Source organism: Oncorhynchus gorbuscha, linkage group LG03 (genome assembly GCF_021184085.1).
Source record: "Oncorhynchus gorbuscha isolate QuinsamMale2020 ecotype Even-year linkage group LG03, OgorEven_v1.0, whole genome shotgun sequence".
In the NCBI taxonomy this organism is placed as follows: domain Eukaryota; kingdom Metazoa; phylum Chordata; class Actinopteri; order Salmoniformes; family Salmonidae; genus Oncorhynchus; species Oncorhynchus gorbuscha.
Window position 1 is genome coordinate 44,760,642 of NC_060175.1, and position 21,845 is coordinate 44,782,486.

Here is a 21,845-nt window from a genome sequence, read left to right on the forward strand (position 1 = left end):
CACACATACACAATCCACATACACAATCCATCAATTGTCTCAAGACTTACAAATCCTTATTTAACCTGTCTCTTCCCCTTCAACTACATTGCTTGAAGTGGATTTAACAAGTTACATCAAAAGAGATCATAGCTTTCACCTGGATTCACCTGGTATGTAGAAACGGCTAACTGGAGCTCGTCTGAGTGGTCGGCTGTGAAATGCCTAACTTGTGCTGATTGCTTAGGTTCTGCTCAATACAGTGTTGTCCGGTTAGAACACGAAGTTGAGGCCCATTACCCTCTTAATTGTCACACCACACACATACACGCGCGCGCGCACACACACACACACACACACACACACACACACACACACACACACACACACACACACACACACACACACACACACACACACACACACACACACACACACACACACACACACACACACACACACACACACACACACACACACACACACACACAGAAAGGTATTTCCTTATGCGTGGTAATGCCTTGGAATCGTATTATTGTGGTTATTTCGATACACACACAACATTCACACATTTGTGTTCCTGTGGTCGATAAAACGTCCTTCTCTCCTCGGATGACGAAAACACTCTGACTGGAATGAGCAGGGGCAGTGTCCAGATGTGCATTTCCAAGCGCTCTGATTGGTTGGGAATGGCAGGGCTATGATGGGTGAGGGATAACTAAGGTAGGCTGAACAGCCAAACTAACAGGACTTAAGGGAAACTGAAGGGACTGTGAGGTAAAGTTAGGTTGAGAGGAGAAGAGAAGAGAAGGATGGACATTTTTACATGGTCATCTATGTCACTGAAAGAGCAGGTGTTCATAATGTTTGTACAGTCAACGTATGTTAAAATGGCTTTCCATAGACCATTTGAAAATGATAGAGACTTTTAGTGGTCATTGATGGCTTCCACCACGCTTCCGCTATTTTAAAGTAGTCATCTGGGTGGGAATTCCTATGAGTTGTAGCCTCAATGGGCTACCCATGCTGTCACAGACACTCAGGCCTGTAGGGAAGCTAAAGTCATTCCGCTACCCAAGAATAGTAAAACCCCCTTTACTGGCTCAAATAGCCGACCAATCAGCCTGTTACCAACCCTTAGTAAGGGTTAGAGCGGCAGCGTAGCCTAGTGGTTAGAGCGTTGGACTAGTAACTGGAAGGTTGCAAGTTCAAACCCCCCAGCTGACAAGATACAAATCTGTCGTTCTGCCCCTAGGCCATCATTGAAAATAAGAATTTGTGCTTAACTGACTTGCCTAGTTAAATAAAGGTAAAAATAAAAAATAAAAACTTCTGGGAAAAATTGTGCTTGACCAGATACAGTGCTATTTCACAGCAAACAACAGACTTCCAGAACACTTATAGAGAAGGACATTCAACAAGCACAGCACTTACACTGATGATTGGGGGCTGTCTTGTTAGATTTCAGTGCAGCTTTTGACATTACTGATCATAGTCTGCTTCTGGAAAAACGTATGTCACCCCCTGCTATAATGTGGATAAAGACATGTCTAACAGTGCACAGATTCTTTATTGGAAGCCTCTCAAATATATTTTCATACAAACTTCTTCAATTTAAGAATGATGAAGGCCACTGTGTTCTTGGGGACCTTCAATGCTGCAGACATTTTTTGGTTCCTTTCCCCAGATCTGTGCCTCGAAACAATCCCGTCTCTGAGTTCTACGGACAATTCCTTCGACCTCATGGCTTGTTTTTTTCTCTGACATGCACTGTCAACTGTGGGACATTATATAGACAGGTGTGTGTCTTTCCAAATCATGTCCAATCAATTGAATTTCATCTCGGCTGTCAATGTAATTTAGTTAGGTACAATTTTTTTATCCTGTGAACAAAATTGTATTGTTACTGTATTGTTTTTGGCACCATAGAATCTTTCTCAAATCAAAGTCTTTAAGAGTTGTTTTACGTGTTACATTTTATAGGGTGTGGCAAACGTGCTCATGTTCAATGTTTCGGTGTTCAAATGCTAATGCAAAATTAAAGATCATGAAAAACAAAAATATGTGGTGAGAGCTGGTGTATACAAGAGGTTGGAACCAAAACCATTTTCCAATTGTTTCGTTCAGTGTTCCAACCAGCAAAATAAAACAGTAGCCTACAGGTTTATACCGCTCCTTTTTTAACCTGCGATATCAGTCTATTAAATTTGATTTTTTTTATTCGGCTCATTAAATTACTTCTCCAATCAGTGAATATTGAGCAGGCAAGCCAATTATTTACATGCGTGCTGGACAGACTAATGTAGCCTATGGCACAAGATGCGACCGCAATTTTGGGGATGGGTGAGAGGACTGAGGCATTTTATGACCAGCAAAATCTGAATTAGGTCCACAGATTTATACCTAGGAGCAGCTTCTATGGAGGAACTTTGAATGTCCTTTGAGCTAGCTAACTAAAATGTGTGAAGAGAGGCACCAGAATTAAAAACACGTTTGACCTGTTTGTAGTTAATAAATCTAGCGTGAAATGTGCCAACTAGGCTTATTGGCCAATCTACAGTTGCTATATCCCATTGCTGGCTTGCTTCTGAAGCTAAGCAGGGTTGGTCCTGGATGGGAGACCAGATGCTGCAGGATGTGGTGTTGGAGGCACTCTTCCCTCTGGTCTAAATTAAAAATGTCCCAGGGCAGTTATTGGGACATTTCCCTGTGTTGGGTGCTGTCTTTTGGATGGGACGTTAAACAGGTGTCCTGACTCTGTGGTCACTAAAGATCCCATGGCACTTAGCGTAAGAGTAGGGCTAAATTCTTAATCATCCCCAGCTTACAATTGGCTCATTCATCCCACCCGCATCCCACCTTCTCTATTTGGTGGATACATATACATTTGTGAGAGGATCCTCAAACCCAAGTCATGTTAGTGCCTAGGTGAATATAGGAAAACAACAACCCCTGGCTACACTCCCACCCAGTGACAGCTTCCCTAACCCCACTGACATTCTAATGAAGAGAATGCAGAAGTGCAATTGACAACTTTATTCAGCAAAAATACATACAGGTATTATAAAAACAAAATGTCAACTCAAGTGAAACTTCATTGTTCAAATGCAAAGCATTATCAAAAAAATTGTACCCAACTAAATTACATTGACAGCCGAGATGAATTCATTCTCCATTCTCCATGGAGCTTTCCTGAGCGTCATCATTCTCTGACTTCTCATCATCTGACAAAACAAAGTACATTAACATAATTACAGAAGGGTAGTGGATCTCAATCGCTTAAGTAATAATGCCTGAAGCTGGTGTTTGGAGGATATATTGGTACTTGTGTGAGGCCTGAGACGAAGTCACAGCAAAAAGTGCAGCCAGAAGAGCAAAGTAGCTGCATTTGTACTACACTGTTTTCTAGGTGACATTTAATGAAACTGAAGCTAGAAAGACCGCAAACTAACTGCACTTCGTTTGACCGGTTTTCTATTGATAGTGTATACATACAAAACTACCGGTCAAAAGTTAACACCTACTCATTCAAGGGTTTTTCTTTATTTTTTTTACATTGTAGAATAAGTGAAGACATCAACACTATGAAATAACACATGGAATCTAGTAACCAAGAAAATATAAACAACTCAAAATATATTTTATATTTGAGATTCTTCCAATAGCCACCCTTTGCTTTGACAGCTTTGCACACTCTTGGCATTCTTTAAACCAGCTTCATGAGGTAGTCAACAGGAATGCATTTCAATTAACAGGTGTGCCTTGGTAAAAGTTAATTTGTGGAATTTCTTTCCTTCTTAATGCATTTGATCCAATCAGTTGTGTTGTGCCAAGGTAGGGGATATACAGAAGATAGACTTGGTCCATCATTACTTTAAGACATGAAGGTCAGTCAACCAGGAAAATGTCAAGAACTTTTAACGTTTCTTCAAGTGCAGTCACAAAAACCATAAAGTGCTATGAAACTGGCTCTCATGAGGACCACCACAGGATTGGAAGACCCAGAGTTACCTCTGCTGCAGATAAGTTCATTAGAGATACCAGCGTCAGAAATTGCAGCCCAAATAAATGCTTCAGAGTTCAAGTAACAGATGCATCTCAACATCAACTGTTCAGAGAATCAGGCCTTCATGGTTAAATTGCTGCAAAGAAACCACTACTTAAGGACAACAATAAGAAGAGACTTGCTTGGGCCAAGAAACACAAGCAATGGACATTAGACCGGTGGATGATCTCCGCATGTGTATTTCCCACCGTAAAGCATGGAGGAGGAGGTATTATGGTGTGGGGGTGCTTCGCTGGTGACACTGTCTGATTTATTTTGAATTCAAGGCACTTAACCAGAATGATTACCACAGCAATAGGCCATCCCATCTGGTATGTGATTAGTGGGACTATCATTTGTTTTTCAACAGGAAAATGACCCAACACACCTCCAGGCTGTGTTAGGGCTATTTTACCAAGGAGAGTGATTGAGTGCTGCATCACATGACCTGGTCTCCACAATCCCTGACCTCAACCAAATTGAGATGGTTTGGGATGAGTCAGACCGCAGAGTGAAGGAAAACCAGCCAACAAGAGCTCAGCATATGAGAGAACTTCTTCAAGACTGTTGGAAAAGCATTCCAGGTGAAGCTGGTCGAGAGAATGCCAAGAGTGTGTGAAATTGTCATCAAGGCAAAGGGTGGCTATCTGCAGAATCTCAAAATATATTTTGATTTATTTGACACTTTTTTGATTACTACATGATTCCATATGTGTTATTTCACAGTTTGTTTTCACTATTATTCTACAATGTATACAATAGTAAAAATAAAGAAAAACCCTTGAATGAGTAGGAGTTCAAAAACTTTTGACCGGTAGCTAACAGCCATAAAAATGATGATGCTTCGTGATTTCGACTGGCTGACAAAAGCTGCCCGCCTGATCCCGACACATTCATTACTATGGGACATCTGGAGATCGAATTTGAATATTGAAACAATGTTGCAAATGTCAGAGACAGACAGCAAGGTTTATAGAAATCTCCTCTGTTAACTAGATGTTAGTCTAAAATGTGAGAATGTCTAGATGCTTTTTAAAGTGGAGAGTTTATAAAGTTCATAAAGTGAATGGCTGGACTGTCGAGACAGTGGATTGCGCAGTCTGACGGGACAGAGTAAATAGCATTTTAACGTCATCGATTTATCCGGTGGTAACCTTTGGAATAGAAACCGTCTGGAATGCAGTAAAAAAATAATAACATTCAGGATCAGACCCACCCCTTGTATAATGATCGCCACACAGTCCAGCATACCCATAGCCCATCTTGCCATAGGAGAGCACAACGGCAACAGTCATACTTACTCTCCAGTGTCTGCTGTAGTTCCTGGATGGTACTGAGGAGCACATGGAACTGTTTCTTCCTCAACTCCAGCTGAGGGACAAACAGACAATATATTCAGAAAACACCATAGAAATATATAGTTAAATAAAATAATAATATAATAGGTGTAGACCTTACAGTGAAATGCTTACTTACAAGCCCCTAACCAACAATGCAGTTTAAAGAAAAATAAGTGTTAAGTATTTATTAAAATGAAGTAAAAAAATAAATATTTATTTCTTGAAGAGCAACAATACAATAACATTAACAAGGCTATATACAGGGTGTACCGGTGCAAAATCAATGTGCGGGGGCACAGATCAGTCGATAAGTCAAATAAAACACAGGAAACAGGCCTACCTTATCTTCCACATTCTCTTTGATGTGAGACAACTGCTGGAGCTCTTTGTCAAGTGCCTCCAACTGCCTGTGATGAAAAAAGATCACATTTAAAATCGAAATGAATATCGGCATGTGCATGTATACCTGTACATGTTGGCTGCCTCCATTAAAACATGTAGAGAAAAGAGGCCGTACACTCACTTCAGTGTTTCATGGCGATCTGGATGTTGCTGGATGACCTTTGCCAGTGCATCATACTCTGCAAAATTAAAGGACACCAGCGACATTTAAGTTTACTCCAGTACCAGATTCCTGTACTAAAAGTATTGACACAAGACTACCGTAATTGCTGGACTATTAAGCGCACCTGAATATAAACCGCACCCACTGAATTATTAAAAAATATGCATTTTGTACATAAATAAGCAGCACATGTATATAAGCCGCAGGTGCCTACCGGTACATTGAAACAAATTAACTTTACACAGCCTTTAAACGAAACACGGCTTGTAACAAAAACAAATAGGCTTTAACGAAACACGGCTTGTAACAAATTATAACAGTAGCCTACCAAGGAAGTCATTGGTCACTATCTTCCTCCTCCTGTGCACTGAAACCACTGAAGGCATCTCCTTCGGTGTCGGAGTTGAATAGCCTCAGAATTGCTTCATCTGATGTTGGATCGTTTTCATTGTCGCTCTCGTCACTTTCATCCGGAGGCAAATACCCCGCTGAGCTCATGCTGCCCCTTCAACACACAGCAGTCCAGCCTTTCGAAACCCGTTGATGATAGTGGATTTTTTTGACAATGCTCCACGCTGTCAGGACCCACTGGCAGACTTGACCATAAGTTGCTCTTCGCATGCGGCCCGTTTTAGTGAAGGATTTCTTCCCACTTGTCATCCAAGCCTCCCACTGAACACGGAGCGCCACCTTAAATGCACGATTTACACTGAGGTCGAGTGGCTGCAAATACTTTGGGACATCTGCTTTTCTTCCCTCTGAAAGGTTTGTTGTCTTTCTGCACTGAGTCAGTTCCTCACGCTGCCGTTTACAAAGTCTTATAATCGACTCATTAAGGCCAAGCTCTCATGCAGCAGCTCTATTTCCTTTTCCAACAGCCAGATCGATCGCCTTCAACTTGAAAGCTGCATCATATGCATTTCTCCATGTCTTTGCCATGATGAGGGTGACAAAATTACTACCGTAATCAGAATGATGGGAAGTTTGAGCGCGCTCGATTTACGGCACATTATGTGACGGTGCTCAGTTTTTTGGCGGCATGAATCTTGCGGAAGCGGGAAAAATCCATAAATGAACTGCGTCATTGTATAAACCGCGAGGTTCAAAGTGTGGGAATAAAGTAGCGGCTTATAGTCCGGAAATTACAGTAATCACATTGTGCAAGTTAAAACAATAGATCATTTCCCCAAAATGTATATAGCCATCAGCACTTTTTTAAAGCATATTTAAGTAAACCCGGGTTAACCTCACCTTGACGATTCTTTCGTATTCTCTTTGCCCTCTGGATCTCCTTTTTGCATTCTGATATTTTATCATGTGCTGATGTGATGTTTTGTTCTGAAGAGAAAGAGAATCAAATATGGCGTGATTATAAGTTCTGACAGTAGAACAGTGTAATGCAGGTTTGCCTAACTCAGTCCAGGAACAAGTACGGGAACCCTTGTGTAAAGGACTGAGATGCCATTTCTCTCACCAATGTCAGTGTATATTTTCTCATAATTTTCCATTTCCCGGAGGTTCATGTCATACACCAGCAAGGTCTTCCCCATTGAGAATTCACATTGTGCCAATGTACCCAACATCCTCTGGTACTGTGTGAATCTGCAAAGAGGAATACATTACAATTTCACTTTGAGATAGTTTACATAACAGTTGATGTAAACATCAACGAAAGTCAAACACCATTATTGACCAATGGTGTCATATAAATATATACACACACAAAACTATGTGGACACCCCTTCAAATTAATTGATTTGGCTATTTGTGTCACATCCATTGATTACAGGTATATAAAATTGAGCACACAATCTCCATAGGCAAACATTGGCAGTAGAACAGCCTTACTGAAGTGCTCAGTGACTTTCAGCGTGGCACTGTCATAGGATGCCACCTTCCCAACAAGTCAGTTTGTCAAATGTCTGCCCTGCTACAGCTAGCCCAGTCAACTGCAAGTGATTTTACTGTGAAGTGGAAGTGTAGCTCAGGGAGCAACAACGGCAAAGTGGTAGGACACACAAGTTCACAGAATAGGACCACCGAGTGCTGAAGTGAGTAAAAATAGTCTGTCCTCTGTTGCAACACTCACTACCAAGTTCCAAACTACCTCGAAGAAACGACAGCAAAATAACTGTTGGTTAGCAGCTTCACGAAATGGCCAAGCAGCCACACACAAGCTGGAGTGGTGTAAAGCTCGCCGCCATGGGACTCTGGAGCAGTGGAAATGCATTCTCTGGCGTGATGAATCATCCTTCACCATCTGGCAGTGTGACGGACAAATCCGGGTTAGGCGGATACCAGGGGAAAGCTACCTGCCCCAATGCATAGTGCCACCTGTAAAAGTTAGGTGGAGGCGGAATAATGGTCGGGGCTGTTTTCATGGTTTGGGCTAGGCCCCTTATTTCCAGTGAAGGGAAATCTTAATGCTACAGCATACAATGACATTCTAGATGATTCTGTACTTCCAACCTTGTGGCCACCATTTGGGGAATACCCTTTCCTGTTTCAGCATGACAATGCCCCTGCGCACAAAACGAGGTCCATACCGAAACAGGTTGTCGAGATTGGTGTGGAAGAACTTGACTGGCTTGCACAGAAACATGACATAAAACCCTTCAAACAAATTTTGGATGAATTGGAAAGCTGACTGCGTGCCAGGCTTAATCGCCAAACATCAGTTCCCGACATCACTTATGCTCTTGCGGCTGAATGGAAGCATGGTGCCCTTTATTTTGTTACAGTTTTAATACTAATCAATGCATCAAACGGTTGGCTGGACTTCACTAAAGACCCGTAGATCTCTACATTACTCCTTTTTGTTTACAAGGACCTTCTTCAAAAACATACGTCTTATCGAACTTTGCTGTTGAAGTGTGGACAGAATTACCAAACCACTTCACAGGATTGGTTAATTCTTGAGATTCCTAGGTTCTCCACCGAGCTAAGTAAATCTGTTTTTAGTTTTAATGCCCCATACTGCTGGAACAAAATTCTAGAAGACAATTCATCTTGATGTTCTGGTGCTGTTTAGGCAATTTACAGTATTGATTTGAGACTTATTTGTGGAGGAATCCAAGTGTTTTTCTTGGTGATTTGTGCGGTTCTATTTGTGCTTTCCATCTAGCCACCATCCATATGATGTGTATATTCGTGTTGTATTATACTGGGTGCATTTGAAAAAGAGACCTAGGTTTCAATATGTCTACTGTTAGAATAAAAGGTTAAATAAAACACAAATACATAAACATTGTCAGTCAAATTAACCTCTCCTTGAAAGCAATGATTGGTGGTAGCTAACGTTAGCTAGTAACAACAACGGCGTATCACACAAGGCAGAGCAGTCACATTTACCCTTCTTCAGGAGACCCAGTTGAATTGCACCATTTGGTGAAGCTCTTCAACAGAACATTGATACGTCTGTCGTCTCCAGCTCCGTCTCCATCAATGAGAAGACGTTTTCGAATAACTTCGTCTGTAATGGAGAAGTTCGCAATGAGCACATTGACCTCCAGACCTACAATTTCTGCAAGCTAACTTTAGCTTCTTGGCTGCTAAACTACATTCACACGGGTTGATCATGACAAACTCAAAAAGGTCCGCCATGGACACTTATGTAGTTAGCCAAACACAAGAGATATGTAGCGCCGATCACCACGTACTCATGAAATACTGAACACAATGATTCACTAGCTAGCACATTAGCTTGCATACCTAACAAATACATGTAACGGTAGCTAGCCAAACAATGTAGCTGAGGCCTTCAATAAAATATTAAAATGTAAATTTCAAAGATGCAGAATTATTTAAGACATGTGCTTCATGATTACGAAACCAATTCCAACACATTGGGTAATATCAAACGATTAACGATATTACCATCAGTTACTGCACCCATTTGCCCAGCACGAAGTTTCTTCTTTGAATAAAACGTTACTTGTTCAAGGAAATATGCTGCGCTAAAACAACTCCGACGTGGGAACTCGGAAATCTTCGACGTCAGTGCGCTCAAGACAACTGGGAACTCGCTAAAAAAACACTCCGACTGAAAAATCGATGTGAACGGTCATCCAACTCGGATTTCCAGTCAGAAACTCGGGCATCTTCTTTAGAACTCAGAGCTGAAAATCACTGGCGCCATGATTTGACCTCGTTTATTCCCCGAGTTCCCAGTTGTCTTGAAAGATCCAACAAAGACAGGTTTGGAAACACTGTGGCACCAATAAACAAGGCTACTGGAAATGCCCCACTTTTATAAAAATGTTTAAAAAAAGACACGGATTGGTCAGTAGGCCTCGTGTTAATTGTGACAGCATGCGACTCACATGAAACTGCCCTCTTCGTTCACCATTACGGTGCATTTATTTTGCTGAAAATTGTTACTTGGCCCCTTTGACGAGACACAAAATGGCACCAGTTTCAGATCTTTGAAACCGCGTGCTGGCAGCGCAGCGACGTGCGTGCTGGTGGAGTGACGTCTGCGTCCCATAATGCATTCTGGTAAACAGAAATGGAAGCACCTGGTAAAGACCTCCACAGTCAGTGAGCATTGCATTCGTTCTTTTTTTCACGATCTTCTTACTTTAATATCTGCCACATTCAACAGATTTTCACCTATCTGCCATCATATTTGCACCCCCAACGTCCAGGACCCTTGTAAGTGCAAATACATAATGTTCCTATTAAGGCTGTTAATTACTTATACTGTGCTTTTGCCAGCTTCATTGGAAGACATGGCTGGCCAGCTAGCTAGCTAGCAAGCTTACTTGGGCTAGCGCTAATGTTAGACAATCTTCGATTGATTGCAAAATTAGCTACATTTTGGTGAGATAGGCACCTTTTACAGCTAATTTCACAGTCAGATTATATATTTTGTGTTTGAATCTGTAGTTATGTCATGAGTTATGTAATGTTATTCACTTGGTTTTAAGTGATTCAATCTGGAATCCAACATTCCCAGAGCTAACGTTAGCTAGGCAACTGTCAATTTGCCCATGGTGTCAGTCTGAGATGCAAGTACAGTCCCTAACTAATATAATACTAGTATCTAATATACTAATACCAGAACCAGTATCTGGGCAGAGGAGACGATGAATATGACGAGTTCATCATCTCCTCTGCCCAGATATTGGTTCAACTAATACCTAGCTACCATATAGCTATGTTGTTTAGCTTACTAGTTAACTTCACATAGACATAACGTGAACGTGTTTAACTTCTGTTTCTGGCAAGCTGTTGGCAACTTGGCCAACTAGTTTTTTTGTGCCTTATTTTAGCAGCTAACTTTACTTAATTTGTGCAAATGTAGGGTAATTCGACAAATTGTTGAACTTGTGAACATAATCGTTGAGGGATGTGCACTTCACAGTACAATGTCAATGCCACCATCAGCTGTCAGATGACAAGTGTCATTTTTTCTTTTTTCCCCTCGATGAGCCACTATTAAACATGAGTAAGTATGATGTTACTTTTAAGCTTGTCTCAATGGAGTGTAAATTATGCGTAAATTATGCTATGTGCCACATGTTGTGTGGTTCATATGGACAGTCATTTGCATGATTCTAGTGTGCGTTGGTTTTTGATTAGTGTAACTGACAAACCAAACCAAAAGTAGCCTAAAGACATTGTGTAAAACAGGCTTAATATTTTTTTGTTCCTGTTGCTGCAAATCTTTTTCATTATTTTGACACAAACATGTAATTTACTCAAATAATACATTTGACCTACTAGATAGCTAATGTTCTTGATTAGTAATTGTTTTAGTCAAGTTAACAAGTGGTTTTGCTCCATGTCACCCACCATCTCAGATTGTTCTGAAATCGTTTCTGTATTTAGAAACAGAAAAGATTAGCATTCCTGCAATGTTATTTTGTTGATATATAAAAAATAATGTAATCCCTTTTTGTCCCTAATTTTGCTTAACCCTGAAGCCAGCCGCACCAATGTGTCGGAAGAAACACCATACAACTAGTGACCTTGTCAGCGTGCATGCGCCCAGCCTGCCACAGGAGTCACTAGAGTGCAATGGGACAAAGACATCCAGGCTGGCCAAACCCTCCCGTAACCTGGAAAACGCTTGGCAAATTGTGCGGTGCCCCATGGTTCTTCCGGTTGCAGCTGGCTGCAACAGAGCCTGGACTCGAACCAGGATCTCTAGTGGCACAGCTAGCACTGTGATGCAGTGCCTTAGACCACTGTGGCACTCGGGAGGCCCTTGAAGTATTATTTGATATCTGAGAAATTAAGCTAATTGATTGCATCCAAATTGGCAATTTTATAGCATGAATATAATATTGAATAAATATAGTACTTATCATCCTATTTGGGCCAAACTTTTTTCTATCAATGAGTAAGACATGAGGAATCCAAAGAAATGGTCAAAAGCCACTCATGGACTCTGCCACACCACACCTCACCCCAACCCCACACCACACCAATCCCACACCAACCCCACTACTTGTCAGTTGGCTGACAAGTAGTGTAGAGTTGCGGCTCGGAGTATTGTTTCTTCATTCTATGTAATGTACTCTATGTGAATTTGAAGATGTTTTTTCCCCCTGTTCAGAGAAATTAGTCATTGAAGTTGTTAGGCTTATGTCCCATCCTACCTCCTGATATTACCAGGTTCTGACCATGAGATTATGCTGTTCCTGCTTTTAGGTGATTTTTTTTTATATTTTAAGAATCCGCCCCCTCAATGTTAAAGGGATAGTTGACCCCAATTACAAAATTACATATTTGTTTACGTATTCTGTATGCAGTCTATGGACAAGGTATGACATCAACCCAAGCTTTGGATTTGTTTACCTGGCCACTGTTTCAAATGCTAACATTTTAGCATTTGTGGCCTAAATCTAATGCAAGTCAATGGTACCTATATTAGCATTTTCAGGCATCATATCCATCTATAAGTAATATAATGGAGTTCCACATACATTTTTTTGATACTGTAGGATGATTTGCCATATTTATCGACCTGGCCAAGGCTTTCGACTCTGTCAATCACCACATTCTTATTGGCAGACTAAACAGACTTGGTTTCTCAAATGACTGCCTCGCCTGGTTCACCATCTACTTCTCAGACAGAGTTCAGTGTGTCAAATCGGAGGGCCTGTTGTCCGGACCTCTGGCAGTGTCTATGGGGGTGCCACAGGGTTCAATTCTCAGGCCGACTCTTTTCTCTGTGTACATCAACGGTGTCGCTCTTGCCGCTGGTGATTCTCTGATCCACCTCTACGCAGACGACACCATTCTGTATACTTCTGGCCCTTTTTTGGACACTGTGTTAACTAACCTCCAGACGAGCTTCAATGCTATACAAATCTCATTCTGTTGCCTCCAACTGCTCTTAAATGCAAGTAAAACTAAATACATGCTCTTCAACCCATTGCTGCCCGCCCATCCAGCATCACTACTCTGGACGGTACTGACTTAGAATATGTGGACAACTACAAATACCTAGGTGTCTGGTTAGACTGTAAACTCTCCTTCCAGACTCATATTAAGCATCTCCAATCATCCAAATTAAATCTAGAATTGGCTTCCTATTTCACAATCAAGCATCCTTCACTCATTCTGCCAAACATACCCTCGTAAAACTGACCATCCTACCGATCCTCGACTTCGACGATGTCATTTACAAAATAGCCTCCAACACTCTACTCAACAAATTGGATGCAGTCTATCACAGTGTCATCCGTTTTGTCACCAAAACCCCATATATTACCCACCATTGCGACCTGTATGCTCTCGTTGGCTGGCCCTTGCTTCATACTCGTTGCCAAACCCACTGGCTCCATGTCATCTACAAGTCTCTGCTAGGTAAAGCCCTGCCTTATCTCAGCTCATTGGTCACCATAGCAGCACGCACTCCAGTAGGTATATCTCACTAGTCATCCCCAAAGCCAATTCCTCCTTTGGCCAGCTTACCTTCCAGTTATCTGCTGCCAATGACTGGAATGAACTGCAAAAATCACTGAAGCTGGAGACTCATCTCTCACTAGCGTGAAGCACCTGCTGTCAGAGCAGCTCACAGATCACTGCACCTTTACATAGCCCATCTGTAAATAGCCCATCCAACTATCTCATCCCCATACTGTATTTATTTATCTTGCTCCTTTGCACCCCAGTATCTCTACTTGCACATTCATCTTCTGCACATCGATCACTCCAGTGTTTAATTGGTGTATTGTAATTACTTTGCCACCATGGCCTATTTATTGCCTTACCTCATTTGCACACACTGTATATAGACTTATTTTTCCACTGTATTATTGACTGTATGTTTGTTTATTCCATGTGTAAATCTGTGATGTTGTATGTGTCGAACTGCTTTGCTTTATTCTTGGCCAGGTTGCAGTTGTAAATGAGAACTTGTTCTAAACTAGCTTACTTGGTTAAATAAATAAAAAATAAATGAAGTGTGAAAATACTAATATTTGTACCATTGACTTGCATTGGATTTCTGCCACAAATGCTAAAAAGTTAGAATTTGACACAGTGGCCAACGAACCCAAAGCATGGGTTGCTGTCATAAATTGTCCATAGGCTGCTTACAGGGTCAAAATAGCCCTTTAACATTTGAAGTGGGTATTTCTTAAAACCTTTTTCACCTAATAGAGGGAAGCAGCACCATCTAGTGGTTAGGACATAGTAACACCAGGAGGTAGGATGGGACATAAACCTAACAACTTAAATGACATCAAAATTCACTGGAAAAGAATGACATCACTGCAAACATTCACCCTGAGAATAACTCATAGAATGAAGAAACAGTCATATTAATTAAAATTGCCAATTTGGGTGCAATGAGCTGAATCAACTAATATCAAATGAATGCTAATATTATGTTTCTCATAACCAAAATTATTTCAGAACAATCTGAGATGGTGTGTGTCAAATCCTCTTTCTTTTGCTTTTAGAGTCCCCAAGTGACTCTCACTATTAATTTGTGTGTAGACTTCATGCAGCTAATGCTATAACCATTTTACATTTTCTGTGGGTGGCCTACTTGCTAGTTGTAAATTTGATCACGCCATTTTGCGGACACTGGTGGTGTGGCCCGGGAATTGATCACGCAACACTGGTGGTGTAAGCGCCATGCTCTACCAACTGAGCCATACTAAACCACGAGATAAGGTCTCTCCTATCATTGCTAATGGAGCCTACACTATGTTCCTTACTATGTAGGGCTTAGCGATACGCCCTAAAAATCATAACTCTTTTTTTTTTTAAATACTTTTTTATTCGTTTTTTTATAGACGTATAGACAATTCATGATGTATATCTTTAAATAAATTAACAAATACGTTTGGTTTCTCAAAATAAGCTTTGTTGCATGATTAAAGGTCAATACACTGCATCTAAAATTATAACGATACTAAATTATAAGTCTCCCACATCCATAAGATTCACTAACCTGCTTTCGTCCAATAATCACTGATCTGTCAAAGAAAATGTTTTTTTTTAAACAAATTTAACCAGAACCATGCATAATGCACATCCACTAGTAATGACCAACTTCTTGTAGCAGGCATTATAGAAAAAATGTACACAGCTCTCATAACCAATCTCTCAAGCACAAGCCCACGTGCTAGTGAGTAACCAGTTAATCTTTATATTTAATGTCTAGCCAACTTGGATCTATTTGCTTGCTAACAAGGTGGAACGGTTGAACTGTTATGAATACACCCTCCTGTCTGTCTTCAAATGTTTCAACAACAGCCTATTCACTTCGTTTATATAGTGAAGTCAAGTGGCCTACCTAAGAAGATGCATATTTGTCAGAATGAGAACAAGTTTCCAATGTTATGCTCATTGCACATTTATAAAACACAGACTAGACAGCTAATGCATGACAGTCTGTGGCTAAAATGCTGCGCGGTACAGGTAGCAGCGACAGAAACTGAGCATTCATTTTACACAATCATGTTAATTGATAAGCTTGTATTTTGTAGGGTCTTCTCTGTTCTACTTTTTGGGAGTTGAGACAGAAAAAGGATAACTTCTCCTCTATTACAGTAATGTCTCAATGTGTTTTCTGTGTCCATATGACCTATTCTGTTGGACCAAACCCTCAAATGCAAATAGCGAGTTTAAACCGCTTGCTGTCAGAGAGGAAGAAGTTCTCTTTCGTTGTTGTGATTGGCAGGGGGAGGAGCTTTGTGTGTGTGTGTGTGTGTGTGTGACTGAGAAACTGTACAGAAGGAGCAAAAGAGACGATACCAAAAAGAGAGAATGCTCATTAAACAAATTAAGAGAAACTATATTCTTGTGATACAGGCATTTGGAACATTGTGCTAAAATATACATTTGGTTTAATAAAATGAAATTGATATATCGCCCAGCCCTTCTACTACACTTAGCCTAGTAGACCTAGGCTAGTTGAAGTCGTTATGTAGCCTAGGTCTATATTGTGTTTTGTGATTTAAGGATGTGTACAGGCCTCACTAGTATGTGCAGCTGAACGAAAATGGAAGAAAACAACATTCTTCCACTCCCTCTTCTCTACCTTCTCTTCCTCCTCTGTATCTGCTGCGAAAGCCACTTTCTATCACTTCTGCCTCTAACCCTAGGAAACTCTTTTCCAACTTCTCCCCTGTCCCTCCTCCCTCTCTGTGGATGACTTTGTCAGCCACTTTGAAAAGAAGGTTGACGACATCTGCTTCTCATTGACTCCTATTGAGTCCACTGGTCCCACTGACAAAGAACTACCCAACGCATTGATATGTTTCTCTCCTCCCTGTTCCAGATCATCTCTGGAGACCTCCCGTGGTCCTTTGTAGCTGAATTGGTAGAGCATGGCGCTTGTAACACCAGGTAGTGGTTTCGATTCCCGGGACAACCCATACGTAAAATGTATGCACGCACGACTGTAAGCCGCTTTGGATAAAAGTGTCTGCTAAATAGCATTTATTATTATAATTGATATTATTCCTCACTTCAACAACTCATCCCTGACCACTGACTGCATGCCCTCTGATTTGAAGATGGTCAGAGTCGCTCCCCTCGTCAAGAAACCAACACTCGACCCCTCTGACATCAAACTACAGACCGGTATCCCTTCTTTCTTTTCTTTCCAAAACACTTGAGTGTACTGTCTATAACTACCACTCCCGATCTTCTTGACGCTAACCATTCAGGCTTCAAGGCGGCTTACTCAACAGAGACCGCTCTCCTCTGTGTCATGGAGGCACTATACTCTGACATGGCTGACTCTGTTCTCATCCTCCTAGATCTATCTGCTGCCTTCGACACCATGAACCATCAGATCCTCCTCTCCACCTTCTCAGAGCTGGGCGTCTCATATTGGCAGGTCGCACCTACCAGGTGACGTGGAGAGGATTTAGGTCCGCACCAGGTCCTCTCACACCAGGGCTCGGTTTTTACGTCCTTTCCTCTTTTCTCTATCCACCAAGTCACTCGGCTCCTTCATATCCTCACAAATGATATCTCTCCGATCACTGCTATGCTGATGACACTCGACTTATTTTCTCCTTACGCCCTTCTGACACCCAGGTGGCAACACAAATCTCTACGTTCCTGTCAGACATCTCAGTTTGGATGTCGGCCCACCACCTCAAGCTCAACAAGACAGCTGCTCTTCCTCCAGGGGAAGGTCTTCCCGCTCCAAGACCTCTCCATCACAGTTGACAACTCCACGGTGTCCCCCTCCCAGAGCACCAAGAACCTTGGCGTGACCCTAGAAAACACCTGATCGTTCTCTGCAAACGTCAAAGTAGTGACTCGCTCATGTAGGTTCATGTTACAACATCCATAGAGTATGAACTTTCCTCACACAGGAAGCATTGTAGGTCCTTATCCAGACACTTGTCATCTACCGTCTGGACTACTGCAACTCTTTGTTGGCTGGGCTCCCCGCTTGTGCCATCAAATCGCTGCAACTTATCCAGAATGCCGCAGCACGCCTGGTATTCAACATTCCCAAGTTGTCCCATCTCACCCCACTCTTCCGCCCATTCCACTGGCTTCCAGTCAAAGCACGGATCTACTTCAAGACCTGGTGCTTGCCTACGGAGCAGCAAGGTGAACTGCCCCTCCCTACATTCAGCTCAAACCCTACACCCCAACCTGAGCACTCCGTTCTGCCACCTCAGGTCTCTTGGCCCCCCCACCCCCAGCTATAGTGGAAATGAATCCAGATTATTGTCACTGTAACAAACAGTGCTCTAAATCTCATCGTGTTTTAGGGCAATCCCCAATAACAACACAAAACTTGGTTGACTGAAAGTAGTCTGTTCTTTTGACCAATCGATTGGTAGAACATTTTAAACCTGTATTTTTCCATATATAGACACACCCTATGTGTTTTCATAAAATCAAGTATATGCATTGAGCTTACGGTTTGATGAATTAAGACTAATGCCTCGAGGGCATTAGAAGAGAAAAAATCTAGCCTGACCCAACTTCTCCTCGCTTTTGTTCGACATCACAGTTATGGTTTTCAAATGCACATTTTCGTGAAACAATTTAATTTATAATTACGTCTTCATATCTCAAAATAATTGTCATGTAGTTATTCAAAATTCTATCCAAATGAAAATGAGAAACCTTAAAAGTAACTTCTATTGCAGACTATGTCAAAGTAGTCTACATAAAGCCAACAAATAAAAACAACAACAACATTGCAACCTGCATAACCTGATAAAATAAATATCCTATAAATCACATTGGCTACACATGGGCTGTTTGCAACAAACTTTAAACATTGTATCAACTATTAACTTTGGGTCCAGCCCAAAGCTTGTCTATTTGCACAAGGGATAAGAAGCAGTGCTTGACTTGGGCAAGAGCTCACCGGAGCTGAGTACTGGCACCTCAAATGTTCTACTGCTTGAGCTCCTGTTCCTCTTATAGACTATTAGCTCCTAAATATTGTGGAGTTCCTGCACCTGATATAAACAGTATCAGCACCCAAATGAAGTACCGGAAAATATTTTAGTCCAAGTCAAGCACTGATAAGAAGTAATCGGGTAGGCCTCTTTTATGACATTTCCACAGGATCAGAGCATGATATGTTTCCCTTTCACGCTGAGTGGTTATCAAAAGGGAGACAACTGGGAAGATTTTTCAAATCATTCTCAATGGATATAAAAAACAGATTTTGTTTGCTTGCAGTTTGAGGTGAAGAAAACATTCCTTTGAGGAGCTCCCCAGATCATTGGTGATGTTGTGTTAAGCTAATCAAAAATACTATCAGATCCCCAAATGGGTACATTTATATGTTTACATTTATGTGCAGGCCAGGTAGCCTATAATCAAATAAATGTTGATTTGTCACATGAGCCGAATAGCCATTATCGTGACATGCTTACTTACAAGCCCTTAACCAAAAATGCAGATAAGAAAATATTTACTAAATAAACTAAAGTAAACAAATTAAAAGTAATAAAATGACAATAACGAGACTATACTTCTATAGGTCTACTTCTATGCATGTGAGTCTTAACTCAACATTTGACAGGAGTGCTCCAAACACAAGATGACTAAATTGACAAACTCCCAAATGGAATAAAATAAACTAAAAATTGTTTCTCACAAGTGTAGCATAGTTTGTGCACTCTGCAAACAATGTGTCCACTCTGACAATGATAAGGGGATGACGAATAATAATATTGAAGGCATGAACATAAATGACTGTAACCAAAGTAAAACATTTTAGATTAGACATTTATAGGAATTAATGGTAAATGTACTACTGGTGAAATATGTAATGGGGAATTGATAAACACGAACAAACAGTTTACACAATGAAGTTATGAGACAATGAATGTGCACAAATTGGTGGGAGAGAGAGCATACTGAAGAGAGAAGTGTATTGGCCATGCAGCATTTACGGTGATACGGCCTCAGCAGACGTTAGGGAATTCATACTTCTTGTGCTTCGTGGAGCAGAGCTGTTGTCAAGGAAGTGAATTTGTGTTTTCTACAGGATGTACCGCCCCCACCTATAGTCAACCAATCATATCAATGCGGAGTTATACAGAGCCCTGCGCAATGTTACAACATTTGGGTGGTGCATAGTGATGTGGTACAGAGTTTGATTTGGCCTCTGGCCTCTCACACTCTCCATATGGTGCCTCTAAGATATATACAGTTGAAGTCGGAAGTTTACATACCTTAGCCAAATACATTTAAACTCTGTTTTTCACAATTCCTGACATGCAATCCTAGTAAAAGGTCCCTGTTTTAGGTCAGTTATTATCACCACTTTATTTTAAGAATGTGAAATGTCAGAATAATAGTAGAGAGAAGTATTTATTTCAGCTTTTATTTCTTTCATCACATTCCCATTTGTTCAGAAGTTTACATACACTTAATTAGTATATGGTAGCTGATGGCCAATACACTTCTCTCTTCAGAATGCGCTCGCTCTCTTCAAGTAAAGTGGTGATCCTAACTGACCTAAGACCTCATTTGTACTAGAATTACATGTCAGGAATTATGAAAAATTGAGTTTAAACGTAATTAGCTATGGTGTATGTGAAATTCCGACTTAAGCTGTATATTAGTACCAGTCAAACATTTGGACACCTACTCATTCAAGGGTTTTCCTTTTATTTGTACTATTTTCAATGTTGAAGAATAATAGTGGAGACATCAAAACTATGAAATAACAATAATGGAATCATGTACTAACCAAAAAAGTGTAAACACATCAAAATGTATTTTATATTTGAGATTATTCAAAGTAGCCACCCTTTGCCTGGATGACAGCTTTGCACACTCTTGGCATTCTCTCAACCAGCTTCACCTGGAATACTTTTTCAATAGTCTTGAAGGAGTTCCCAAATATGCTGAGCAAGGGTGATTGTGGAGGCCAGGTCATCTGATGCAGCACTCAATCACTCTCATTCTTGGTCAAATAGCACTTACACAGCCTGGAGGGGTGTGTGTTGGGTCATTGTCCTGTTGAAAAACAAATGATAGTCCCACTAAGCGCAAACAAGCTGGGATGGCGTATCGCTGCAGAATGCTGTGGTAGCCATGCTGATTAAGTGTGCCTTGAATTCTAAATAAATCAGACAGTATCACTAGCAAAGCACCCCACACCATCACACCACCACCTCTATGCTTCACTGTGGGAACCACATATGCAGAGATCATCCATTCACCTCCTCGGAGTTTCACAAAGACTCCAAAAATCTCACATTTGGAATCATCAGACCAAAGGACAGATTTCCACCGGTCAAATATCTGATTGTTTCTTTTTGCATTTTTTAAGTGGTTCTTGCCATAATATGGAATTGGTCTTTGTTTAACACTTGCTTACTACATGATTCCATATGTGTGTTATTTCATAGTGTATAAATAAATATATATATATATATACCACCGTTCAAAAGTTTGGGGTCACTTAGAAATGTCCTTGTTTTTGAAAGAAAAGCACATTCAAATTGATCTTAAATACAGTGTAGACGCTGTTAATGTTGTAAATTACTATTGTAGCTGGAAACGGCCGATTAAATAAAAATTAAATATCTACATAGGCGTACACTTGTCCATTTATCAGCAAACATCACGCCTGTGTTCCAATGGCACGTTGTGTTAGCTAGTCCAAGTTTATCACTTTAATAGGGTAATAGATCATTAGAAAACCCTTTTGCAGTTATGTTAACACAGATTAAAAATGTTGTCCTGTTTTAAAGATGCAATAAAACTTTAGCCTAGTTGAGTATTTGGAGCATCAGCATTTGTGGGTTCGATTACAGGCTCAAAATAGCAAGAAACAAAGAACTTTCTTAGTACCCGCAAAACACCAGTCTCAACATCAACAGTGAAGAGGCGACTCCGGGATGCTGGCCTTCTATGCATAGTTGCAAAGAAAAAGCAATATCTCAGACTGGCCAATAAAAATAAAAGCTAAAGATGGGCAAAATAATGTTCTCTACCTAGAAGG

The 21,845-nt window shown here is 40.8% G+C and overlaps 2 protein-coding genes across 3 annotated transcripts in view; one reads left to right on the top strand and one right to left on the bottom strand.

The window, feature by feature from the left end:
- Positions 1 to 3,000: 3,000 nt before the first annotated feature.
- thoc7 (THO complex 7) lies at positions 3,001 to 10,389 on the bottom strand. 2 transcript variants are annotated; one of them, XM_046342641.1, is made up of 8 exons: positions 10,252 to 10,389; positions 9,281 to 9,401; positions 7,404 to 7,531; positions 7,181 to 7,267; positions 5,888 to 5,945; positions 5,705 to 5,771; positions 5,326 to 5,395; positions 3,001 to 3,203 (listed from the first exon to the last, which is right to left on the bottom strand). In XM_046342641.1, the coding sequence occupies exons 3-8, from the start codon at positions 7,510 to 7,512 to the stop codon at positions 3,145 to 3,147; spliced, it is 450 nt and encodes a 149-aa protein (XP_046198597.1). In that variant the 5' UTR covers positions 7,513 to 7,531; positions 9,281 to 9,401; positions 10,252 to 10,389; the 3' UTR covers positions 3,001 to 3,144. The 2 variants fall into 2 exon arrangements, with proteins under 2 accessions (XP_046198597.1, XP_046198596.1); XM_046342640.1 differs by having other exon boundaries at positions 9,806 to 10,302.
- Positions 10,390 to 10,427: 38 nt separating this feature from the next.
- LOC124031419 (ataxin-7-like) overlaps positions 10,428 to 21,845 on the top strand; it is a 52,167-nt gene continuing 40,749 nt past the window's right edge. The window contains 1 exon segment of the mRNA XM_046342638.1: positions 10,428 to 10,582. The gene's annotated coding sequence lies outside the window, so the exon portion shown is untranslated.